Here is a 12,690-nt window from a genome sequence, read left to right as displayed (position 1 = left end):
TAAAAAATAGTTTACATGTGCACAAATAGCCATCAGAAAATAGCACAGGCACTTAATTCTGTAATAAACTGTTTTTACCCATACTCCTATAATAATAATGTCATGATTATAATTTATTACAGCATCAAGTGCATGTGAAAAATACTTGTTTATTCTTGACAATGATTTCATTAAATCAGTGGTTATAAACAGAATGTTCTGTTAATATCGATGTTGTTTTGAAATGAGATCCACATACATGTATAATTGGTGTAAGGACTAGTCTTCACAAAACGTGCATTTATTTTTAAGTGAATATGCCAGTTTGTTCCTAAGCACTAGTACCACTGTATGTGTAAGTCTGTCCAAAAGCCAAGACATTTTCATACATTCTATTTAAAAAATCAATACCAGGTTTTAAATTTCAGATACTTTTTTTTGTCTAGACCAGTGAGTCACCTATTTCAAGGTCAAATCTATTCAATCAACTATCAAGGCTTCTGTTAAGGTTATTAAGTACATTTGCAAGGATATTAGTGAAGTGAAAGTATTTATAAATTTAATATAAACATGACCTATTGCCTTGAATTGTCTATAGTTGAACCATTTCTACTTAAGTATTCTTGATCACTCTGTTGCCATAAATTGTTTAATTACAAAAATAACATCAAACTTTGGAAAATAATTTATTTTTTCTTCCATATTTGATATGAGATTTAAATAAAAGTTACATTCTAATTACATAAACAGAACACATTTTCAAACATTTAAAGAACATTGCACCTGAATATCACAAAAGTAGTATCACAAGTCTTAACAATGGAAGAAGTCATACAACAAAAAGATGCTGCAATGACCTCACAAAGTACACAGTATATGATTGTTATATAAAAATAACAAAAGAATGTGAGAAAATGGTAAAAAAATCCCAGAGTTGAGTATAAATAAAGGAGTATCTCCATGTCATGTTTAATTCTGTGCCCTGATTGTTAACTAGTGGTCCTTTTTTTAGCTTTGTATTCTGGGTACCCTCGACAAGCTTTCTGCATCATCGTCAAGAAAGATGGAACACCAGTCTGCAAACAAAACAGAAGTTACCCAGAAATTCACCAAAAAATAGTTTAATAACCTACATGTATTTGAAAAGAAATTGTTTACTTATAATTACATGAAAATAATTTATAATACTATGATAATTACCTAGAAATAGTTCATTAAACTAAATATATATTATACTATCATAGGTATTAAGGTACTGCGATCCTCAGGTTTTGAAAATCAAGCATTGCATATTTGAAAATGCTCACAAAAATGTCTCTGAATTTTCAAAGTAACGTGTTTTTACCCATAATAATTCTTCAAAATCATCTTTCAAGTTAATCATATTATATATAGAAAATTAGTAAATATCAAATATATTTTCAGGAATTGCGATTAAAAACGCCTGCTATGCGTTTTCTAATTCAAATTTGATCAATTAACACATTTTAAAAATAAAAATCATAGGTATCCAGGCTTTTGAAGAAATTCCACAATTTTTATACATATAAGGTACTTTAATTTCTTTTATTTACTACGATCATATTACAAAACAAAGTGTATGAAGGTTTTCCTGTCAAAGCTAAGCTTCATAAATCACTACTAATTTCATGTCATGTTAATAAACATTGGTATCTATGGTTAGATTATAAAATGAACATCAATTTCTTGATATATGTAATTTTAACATGCTTTTACGAGGTAAAAATTTCGACTTTTAATTAGACCTTTCTGAGAACTTCAAAGAACCTTGAAGCACATTGAAATGTAAATTATGAAAATTGTTGCATGAAAAGATTTAATGTTCAAGCTTTATTTTGAGACTTTTTGAATTAAATTGTAAATTAAAGAGTTGTCCTTCCTAGCTGAGGATCAGAGTCCCTTAATAAGAAACAATTTATATAATGTTCATTCTTCTTTGCAACTATTCAAGCTCTCTGAACATTCTGAATACACTATTTGTATGATCTGAGGCATGAATTACCTAGAAATAATTCACTAAACTAAATATTTAATACATTATCATAGGTATTAATTAGAAGCAATTATAATGTTCATTCTTCTTTGCAATTATTGAGCTCTCTGAACATTCTGAATAAACTATTTGTATGATCTGAGCCATAAATTTTCAAAAATCTTCAAAAACTTATTTTTTTATCATCACCTTAATGGTTAATTTCAGGTAAAAAAAAATATGCAAATTGTTATAAATCATTTCATTCATTACAAGCTTGTTGGTTGTTACCATATACATGTATGTTTAATACTGTTTTTCCACATTTGTATTTTTATACACACCTTCGCTCCCCAATTGATTAACCATGCTGGAATCATGCCTTTTGGATTGTCATAATACCTCATGTATGCTAAAACAAAATTCTTTGTTAATTTTGTATCAAACTTGCATTTTCAATATTCAAAAAAAGTACCGGGGTATCTGGATAATTTGCACCTTTCTGGCAGTGTTTATTATGTTCCCCAAACGAAGTTGGGGAACATATTGTTTTTACTCTGTTTCTTATTATTATGTTCCCCAAACGAAGTTGGGGAACATATTGTTTTTACTCTGTTTCTTATTATTATTATTTTTCTTCTCGGGAAAATTTTGTCCGCGAATGATCTTGTAAAGTACACATCCGATTAAGGGGAAACCTTTTTGGGGTAAGTGGGCATGTTATGTAGATTTGCGGAACGAAGGTCATTTTGCGCGCACGTGCTTGCAAGAGCGCGCACGTGCAACACGTGAAATGACCAATATACTTGAAATTGCCGTAACTTTTACATTTTTCAATGTAATGCTTTGATATTTAGAATATATAGACATATTATCAATGTAGATAAGATGACATTGTCAACATGCCATTTTGAGTGCACGTGCTTGCAAGAGCGCGCACGAGCAACACTTGAAATGAATGATTTAATTGATATAGGCGTAAATTTTTACCTTTTTGATGAAATGCTTTGAAACTTATAATATAAGGATATAGTAGTAGCATAGACAATACGACATGGTCACAATAGCAAGATCTCACGCGCATGCACGTGCACTTCGCTCTGATTGGCTGAAACTAAAATCTCAATATCTTTCTTGTTTTTTGATGAAATCATTTGAAATTTTGAACATAGCCATGCATTAGGATATCCTACAACATGATGTACAACAATTTTCATGAAAACACGTGCATGCACGTGCGCTGCAATCTGATTGGTTTAAACTTTAAATAGCTATAACTCCCTTGGTTTTCAACCAAACAGGATAGAATTTGGAACATAGATAGATATACTGGACTTCTACAAGAAAGTTTGATCACAATGCACATCCATACACGTGCGTGAACGTACGCTGCGATCTGATTGGCTAAAACTTTAAACAGTTATAACTCCCTCGGTTTTCAACCAAACGGAGTGGTATTTAGAACATAGATAGATGTACTGGACTTCTACAAGAAGGTATGTCACCATGCTCATGTATGCACGTGCGTGCACGTGAAATGAGTAAAATCAAAAATAGAATTGAATGAGCGTATTCTTTAATACTTTTTGATTAAATATTTTTATATTTAGTATATTAAAGTATATAAATTGTGTAGACAAGATGATATGGTCATTGCGCACATGCATTCACATGCGCACGCGTACAATGCTAAAATTTGAATGAACTTGGTACCCTTCTCGGTAAACGTTGTTAAAGTCTCAAATGCATAAAGTTTATCTAATATAATGAAGCTTACAGGGAATATGGCACCAAAAGGGAAATGGGGAGCGTTTGGGGAACATCTGTAACGGTCCCCGTTACAATTAGCACTAGTTATTATTATTATTATTATTATTATGTCGCCCCGAACGAAGTCGGGGACGACATATTGATATTGTACGCATGTTTTTTTTATCCAGGCTGTTTCTCGGAGATGGCTGGGACAATCTTCCTGAAACTTTCCTCAAAGGACGATCACTGGTTGTAGTTGTGCAGTGAGGTCGTTCAGTTCCAATATGTCTACCGTTGCCATGGAAACCTGTAAAAAGCGACGAATTTTGTCCGAGAGTGTTCTCTCTGGTCCCTTAAATGTTCGTCATGAAACTTTTCTTATTTTAATGATTAGTATCTGTATTTGTGCGCCTCGCATTTAAAATTTTCAAATAATCAATTATTGCCATGGAAACCAGGTGAAAGTTAAAATTCTTTAATATCGATTTTCTCAATAACTACTCAGGCAATCGTTTTGAAACTTTCAACGTTTATTCCTTGCAATGTGTCAAAGTGATTTCTACTTTCAAAATAATTGTAATGAGTCGCTCACAGTTGCCATAGAAACGAAACATAAAAAAAGATTCAGATGTACACATGTCTTCTCCAAGGTCTAGGTCAAAGGGTCAAAGTTCGTCGTATCCAATAAAAGTTCTTTTTACAAGGATTACATATTTGAAATATGAAAGCCCTAGTACTTACCGTTCAAACGTTATGGCTATTTACTATGTTCAAGACGACCCCCCCCCTTTTTGAAGCACACAGCCAAGTAGAATACACAGATATAACATATACAACTTACAAGTAATTTTTTTAAATCTTCATTCATGAAACTCAGTTCCCGTCATGTGATATTTTGCCATCATTCATTCTCCTTCTGTTTTGTCTCTTGAATTTATAAATATTTTATTTTATCTATATAAAAAAAAATTAACGATTGTCAGCTGCATTTATTATCATTTCGCGTTTTCTTGTATATCTATCAATTGTATATTATTCATTTCATTAGATAGTGCAAGTATAAATTAAAAAATTGGTACATCATTTCCATAGTTTTAATTTATTCATAAATCCTTTGATCCGCTCCTGAAGGTTCGCGAAGCCTTGATCACCACTGTATACAAAACATTCATATCGCCGAAAATGTTCATGATTCCGCTAAATGAGAAAGTTTACACATGATTTATCTTCTCATAACAACATCAGCTCTCTGCAATGCAGAAAAGCTCGAATTGAAGGGGAAAATTCAGGAGTTATTGATGAGAAAAATTCAGGAGTTATTATGTCGCCCCGAACGAAGTCGGGGACGACATATTGATATTGTACGCATGTTTTTTTTATCCAGGCTGTTTCTCGGAGATGGCTGGGACAATCTTCCTGAAACTTTCCTCAAAGGACGATCACTGGTTGTAGTTGTGCAGTGAGGTCGTTCAGTTCCAATATGTCTACCGTTGCCATGGAAACCTGTAAAAAGCGACGAATTTTGTCCGAGAGTGTTCTCTCTGGTCCCTTAAATGTTCGTCATGAAACTTTTCTTATTTTAATGATTAGTATCTGTATTTGTGCGCCTCGCATTTAAAATTTTCAAATAATCAATTATTGCCATGGAAACCAGGTGAAAGTTAAAATTCTTTAATATCGATTTTCTCAATAACTACTCAGGCAATCGTTTTGAAACTTTCAACGTTTATTCCTTGCAATGTGTCAAAGTGATTTCTACTTTCAAAATAATTGTAATGAGTCGCTCACAGTTGCCATAGAAACGAAACATAAAAAAAGATTCAGATGTACACATGTCTTCTCCAAGGTCTAGGTCAAAGGGTCAAAGTTCGTCGTATCCAATAAAAGTTCTTTTTACAAGGATTACATATTTGAAATATGAAAGCCCTAGTACTTACCGTTCAAACGTTATGGCTATTTACTATGTTCAAGACGACCCCCCCCCCTTTTTGAAGCACACAGCCAAGTAGAATACACAGATATAACATATACAACTTACAAGTAATTTTTTAAAATCTTCATTCATGAAACTCAGTTCCCGTCATGTGATATTTTGCCATCATTCATTCTCCTTCTGTTTTGTCTCTTGAATTTATAAATATTTTATTTTATCTATATAAAAAAAAATTAACGATTGTCAGCTGCATTTATTATCATTTCGCGTTTTCTTGTATATCTATCAATTGTATATTATTCATTTCATTAGATAGTGCAAGTATAAATTAAAAAATTGGTACATCATTTCCATAGTTTTAATTTATTCATAAATCCTTTGATCCGCTCCTGAAGGTTCGCGAAGCCTTGATCACCACTGTATACAAAACATTCATATCGCCGAAAATGTTCATGATTCCGCTAAACTGAGAAAGTTTACACATGATTTATCTTCTCATAACAACATCAGCTCTCTGCAATGCAGAAATGCTCGAATTGATGGTGGCATGTCAGATTCGTTTTTCGGTAGAACCTCTAAAATGAAAGTGAAAGAGGGAAATTTCAGAGTTCTCACTGGCGTTACAATACACAAAATAATTCGGCTGATCTTCTTCATAAATTACATTTCCCAAGCTTTTATGATGGGAAAGATACTGCCAATTAACAAGTATGAGGCCCAGTTCAGTACATCTGCCAGATTTCTTTTATGCAAGTCTGCAAATTTAGGAACTTGTAATTTTCCTGCACTACTTTCTTCTCCTACCGATTCTAAAAATAATAAGTGGGATGTACCCAATAAGGTCTTCCGTTTCCAATGGAAAGGACTGATACAACTCGATGGTTGTTCAAACGTACCTAATGGACTTTTGTTTTAGTGATGATTAAAATGAAAGTCTTGTCCAGTACGGGGCGACATATGCTATTGCTTGCAATAGCAGACTTTCTAGTTTTTCTTCTTCTTCTTCCTGGAACTTTTTTGTCCGGGAATGATCTTGTAAACTGTTCGTCCGATGTAGGTAAAACCTTTTTAGGGTTAGTAGACATGTTATGTAGATTTGCGGAATCAAGGTCATTTTGCGCGCACGTGCTTGCAAGAGCGTGCACGTGCAACACGTGAAATGACCAATATAATAGATATAGCCACAACTGTTCTATTTTTAAATGAAATGCTTTGAAACTCATAATGTGAGGATATATTAGTAGTATAGACATGACGACATGGTGAAAATAGCAAGATCTCACGCGCATGCACGTGCACTTCGCTCTGATTGGCTGCAACTAAATTCTCAATATCTTTCTTGTTTTTTGACGAAATCCTTTGAAATTTTGAACATAGCCATGCATTAGGATATCCTACAACATGAAATAAAGCAATTATCATGAAAACACGTGCATGCACGTGCGCTGCAATCTGATTGGCTGAAACTTTAAACAGCTATAACTCCCTTGGTTTTCAACCAAACAGGATGGGATTTGGAACATAGATAGATATAATGGACTTCTACAAGTAGGTATGGTCACCATGCACATGCATACACGTGCGTGTACATGTGCTGCAATCTGATTGGCTGAAACTTTAAACAGCTATAACTCCCTTAGTTTTCACCCAAACGGGGTGGAATTTAGAACATAGATAGATATAATGGACTTCTACAAGAAGGAATGGTCACCATGCTCATGTATGCACGGGCGTGCACGTGAAATGAGTAAAATCAAACATACACTTGAATGAGCGTATTTTTTAAAATAATTTTGGATTAAATACTTTAATATTCAGTATATTAAAAATATAGATTGTGTAGACAGATGATATGATCATTACGCAAATGCATTCACATGTGCACGAGTGCAATGCTAAAGTTTAAATGAATTTTGTACACTCCTTTGTTAATGTTAAAATCTCAGATGCATAGAGGTTGTCTTATTTAATGAAGCTTACAGTGAATATGGCACCAAAAGGGAGTTGGGGAGCGTTTGGGGAACATCTGTAACGGTCCCCGTTACAATTAGCACTAGTTGTTTATTGAATCAATTTCCCTTTATACATGTACAATGTATTTACCTTTTGATCCCACTTTACCATCAGTGGTAAGAACACAGCTCTGTTTGTAGTCATCTACTCTAATAACCCCTGACTTCTCAGGAATATCTGAACACTCCACACTTTTGGCCATCACTGCATACACTTTGTGACCATTGTGTTCTATTTCTTTATATTCTCTTTTATAAACATACTTTTTTAAGTTAAGAATTTATACATTTGTAGTATTACAGAAATTTGCTCTTTAAATAGCCCTTACATTTTTCATGTTATGAAATATTAATTATCTCAAATATCTTCTACAAGAGAAGAAAACTTATTTCATGTGGCTTCATTTCAATAAATATGTTGACAGACAGTATGTAATTTAACAATTTACAAAAGTTACTTTGACTCAACTCCATATATCCCAGGAGCGATCCTCTAAGAAAAAAAAATAGAAATACAGTGTAAAAAAAAACCCAACCAAGATGATAATCAAAGCAAAGCCTAATAAAGGATACATCTCTGTGAGACATAGGGAATGGGTAGGCAACATCCCAGTATATAACCTTCATACCATTGGCCTCCCTTTCATACAGTTCTACAAAATATAGTTTTTAGAACTTGTAATAATAACATTCCTATTTAAAAATCCTCAGCACAAATGGACCCTGTTTCCTAATTAATCAAAAGCCAATAGGTTTTGACATGAATTTTAGTATGTACATGTACACATGTAAATATATTTACACATGTTACTACATTCTCATACTCAAAATGCAGACTTTGCACAATTCTTAATTTTAGGGCTGGGTATTGGCCCGAGATTTCGTATTGCGATATATTGCGATAATTTAAACCGTATTGCGATATGTATTGCAATATTTTCAAGGTAATAAAAATGGCATTTTCGTACTAAATTTACTTTAATTTACATGCAGAATGTACATAACTATGATAAGTAACCAACATGGAAAAAAATCTTGTTGATTTCAGTTAAGTTATGCTCTGAAATGTTCCAACAAAACAACTTCTGACTTACTGTTTGGCTTAATAACAAACTTTCATAAGTCCATTTTTATTTTTAATGACAAATTTCCTTAATCTAAGTATATTGCCAATATATCGATATTACAAAATCGTATTGCGATACGATATTCTTTGTCATTGTATTGCAATATATTTAAATATCGATATTATTGCCCAGCCCTACTTAATTTTTTTGTTGAAGAAGCTTCTCCATGCACTCAATCATTTTATTGAGTTTAATATACATTTTTCTGTACTTTTCAAAAAATTGGCCGAATTTATAAACTTTAAATCTTCACAAAATTAACCCGATCTATAGTGTACAGTTCTATCATTTATCATGAATTGTGAACTTACCAGAGACATAACTGTCCCAGATTTTCCTGTATTCCAGGTCAAGATACACCTCAGCACATACATCAGGGGGACAGTCATCTAGTGTACCATAAACCTTGTATTCATAAAGCCCAGAAGTCTGAAAGTATACAGTGGAATGAAAGAAATATTGTCAAGCTCATTTTTTCTAAGGTAATCAGAATATGTAACAAAGAAAATAATTAAGTCAAACAAAATATGAGTATCAGCCCATACACACAAAATTCACAGTTGAGATGTGGGACTCTCTTATGTCATGTCTGTTTAGGATTATACATATATCAAGTGTACATATTATTTGTTAACATAATATTTTTGCATATAATTATTTTGAATTACACATATAAAATTGTGAAAAAATCTAATATAAGCATGATAAGCAGGGTTAGAGTTAATCTCTGTTGAGATTCTGCTAGGCTAGATATTTGGACTGACGCCGTCTGACGCTATGTAGCCTAGCAGGAATTCTGGATGTTTCGGGACCGCGACGTTTCGGGACCTGACAACACGTTTCGGGACTTGGGCTAACACGTTTCGGGACTTGGGCTAACACGTTTCGGGACTTCTAAATATTTTGTTAAGAAAATGAAATAAAACTTGTTTACTTGTGTTTTTAAGTTTATACATGTATAATTTCTTAGTTTGATTCACAATTTTTAATTTAAAAAGCACAGATTGGAGTTTTTATTAGTTTTAAAGTTTGCATACGGCATGGAGCACGCCTGCCGAGAAAATCAAAAGCCCACGTGTTGTCTCTTTAATTTCTTATTTCAGTATTTGATATATTACCTTTATAAAATAGTTGGTTAACAATTGACCAAAATTTAATTCAAAAAATATTTTTTTAAATATGTATTTGATTTATTTATAGTGTTTGATACGAGAGTTTGTAGAATACAGTCGTAACTGCTGTGTGAAGACCACGGACGTGTTTTTCTTTCTAAGACTTTCTTTCTCTCCTTTTTTAATAATTATTTTAGGTATTTCATTTCATATTTGTTTACAGAATTAACAAAGGCTCAAGCTAGCATACGAGCAGTAAAAACTTTACGTTTTACGGGTAGTTGTTTTAAATCAGAATCTGAAATGTTCCATATTCAACTTTTTAAACATCAATTTATAGAATTTATAATTATTATTTTTAAAAAATTAATCTTTCGAAAGTCCCAAATATTTCCGTTACATATTATTGTACTATCAAAATTGTTCATTTGTCTACAATGATATGGATACGTCTGAATTTATGTTTACTGTGTATACACAGACTACAAATCTAAATGAAACTCAATTATCGATGTAGATACCCGACCAGTGCGTAATATTATGTGGTGTTACATAATTAGGCACATGACACACTGTTAATGATACTGTAGATAATACTAAATATTATTTAATCTGCAAATATTAAATTTTTCATGTTACTTGTACGTTGTAAAAGTATTTAAAAGACATTCCAGATTTTTTTTTAAAAAATGACAACGTTAACAGGTCAACTTAAATTTCAAATTTCCACCTAACCATATTAAATAGATAAAGCTATGATGAAATTTAGAAAGTTTTTAAAGACATTATTTGAAACGATATCAAATGAAATCATGGTGTTTATACCATTTAATGCTTTTTAAAGTATGGCATTTTTTTTTTAAATCTAGGAAAAATGTTCTCGCAACATTTGTAAAATATGTTTATTTACAATGTTTAGTTTAAAATACATTTATTCATAGAAATGGATTGAACAGCAGGCATAACTGCCTATGATCGTTGACAATGTTTTGGAAACATTTTTTGATAAAAAAAATATTTGAAACCGTCTGGGAAAAAATAGACGAAATCAAGTTCAAAACATATTGAAACCTTTATATTTTGTTGAACTTTTGATGATGGGAAAACCAGATACTGTTTTATAGATATTGTTTGATTCTAAATTATTTCATTTACCAATAAAGAAAGCGATATTTTTTTCCATATCCTTAGAATTTTATTTTCTTAAAATAATTTCAAAAGAAACCATACAATCTTTTTAGTTGCCAATTACCGGCGGTGTTTTTATACATGTACGTAACACCAACACCTCACCTTAGTTGTTGTTTTAACAATTTACTGACATATTTTTTAAAGATATAAAACGGTAGCTGGAAATCACTTTAATATTTTTAAAATATATATCATCAACCTGAGAAGCTTAAAGTTTGCCCCCCCCCCCCTTACCACACACTCAAGAAAAAATAACTAATAAAAAAAATTTGATAAGATTTTTAGAAATAAAAATGAATTTTGTAAAGATTTATTCTTATTCGTCTGTTATAGAAAAAAACACATCAAAGTATATCTTTATGACAATTTTTATTATAAATGTTAAAATTCGGATTTAGCTTGAAATATTAAAATATTATGTATATGTGTACTTAGAATAATATGCTATATCACCATAATAAAATAATTTGATGAGATCCCGAAAAAAAATTAACCCAAGTCCCGAATCGTCTTTACCCAAGTCCCGAACCGTCTTGTCGCTAGTCCCGAAACGTCGTATTAGTCAGGTCCCGAAACGTCGTGGTCCCGAAACATCTTGCACCCGCCTAGCAGAATCTCAACAGCGATTAGGTTGAAGTTGGCTGCCCAACTATCTGACTATCCTAGCCAGTCTGTTTCTCAGACACTGAGACATAGGGAGCGCCTATGGAAGAATGTAGCATTTTGTACATAAGGTTTTATATTAGATGTACAATTTGATTCTTCTATACCTCGTTATACAGCCTGTATATTTTGACTCCGTGGCTTTCTGTGAAAAACTCCCAGCCGTCGACATTTGGGGTGTCCAGCTCTCTAACGACGGCCCCAAACTCCAGATCATTGAAAATGCTAAGCCCTGAACTAGTCATATTGGTACACAACCACAAGGCAGGTACTCTCACAAAGAAATAAACAGAATGTGTTCAGTCCCGTCGTCAGTATGTCCTGTTGCTGCATGTGTTGGGGCTGTTTGTTTACTTCCGGTGTTTACACCAAGCTAAATGGAAAAATCGCACACGGTAGGAAAGTCGGAAGTTCTTTTTTCTGATCTTGGTTAGGACAATTTTCAGCTTAGCTTGGACTTTCAGTAAGGCGTTGCATTCACAGTTTATAGGCCTAGTTCAATCGTTGATCCGCCTCTTCATCAAACGTCAAACCGCACGAGACACTGCGACCTCCAAAAACTCATATTATGCAAAAGGATCTAAAACACAAGTTCTTATAATTGTATAAGAAGAAAGAACAATTGAGTTATAAATATATTAGTAAAAATAAAAATGTTTGACTCTCCATTTTTTAGCTCTACTGGTCAGAGACCAGAGGAATATGCGAAAGTAATGCGTCCGGCGTCCGTCCGTCTGTCTGTCCGTCCGACTATCTAGCTGTCTGTCTGTCTGTAAACAATTTTTCAAAATGCTACTCCTCTTACAGTTTTGGTCTGATTTCAATATAACTTGGCACACAAGTAGACGTAGACTACAGTAAGATACATAATTCTGTGTATCGGTTTTGATTTCGATGAACGGTGTTGCTGTGGTTACTAAAAATAGAA

The 12,690-nt window shown here is 32.8% G+C and overlaps 1 protein-coding gene across 1 annotated transcript; it reads right to left on the bottom strand.

Annotated features, from left to right (window-relative positions):
* Positions 1 to 648: 648 nt before the first annotated feature.
* On the bottom strand, positions 649 to 12,167 carry LOC134263144 (phosphatidylcholine transfer protein-like). Its single transcript, XM_062745456.1, has 6 exons — positions 11,870 to 12,167; positions 9,108 to 9,225; positions 8,243 to 8,322; positions 7,761 to 7,932; positions 2,317 to 2,384; positions 649 to 1,055 (listed from the first exon to the last, which is right to left on the bottom strand). The coding sequence occupies exons 1-6, from the start codon at positions 12,005 to 12,007 to the stop codon at positions 969 to 971; spliced, it is 663 nt and encodes a 220-aa protein (XP_062601440.1). The 5' UTR covers positions 12,008 to 12,167; the 3' UTR covers positions 649 to 968.
* Positions 12,168 to 12,690: the final 523 nt, after the last annotated feature.

This window comes from Saccostrea cucullata, unplaced genomic scaffold, assembly GCF_032062105.1.
Source record: "Saccostrea cucullata isolate Sc308-1 unplaced genomic scaffold, CSIRO_AGI_Scuc_v1 ctg691, whole genome shotgun sequence".
Lineage (NCBI taxonomy): Eukaryota > Metazoa > Mollusca > Bivalvia > Ostreida > Ostreidae > Saccostrea > Saccostrea cuccullata.
This window is presented reverse-complemented; position numbering and strand designations above follow the sequence as displayed.

Bases quoted from the DNA above. Each gene is read 5' to 3' on its own strand.
- LOC134263144 (XM_062745456.1), bottom strand. From the start codon at position 12,007: ATGACTAGTTCAGGGCTTAGCATTTTCAATGATCTGGAGTTTGGGGCC. The intron at 9,226-11,869 runs GTATAGAAGAAT...GTATACTTTCAG, and splicing joins TATACAGGCTGTATAACGAG to ACTTCTGGGCTTTATGAATA. The intron at 7,933-8,242 runs GTATCCTTTATT...AACTTAAAAAAG, and splicing joins TCCCTATGTCTCACAGAGAT to TATGTTTATAAAAGAGAATA.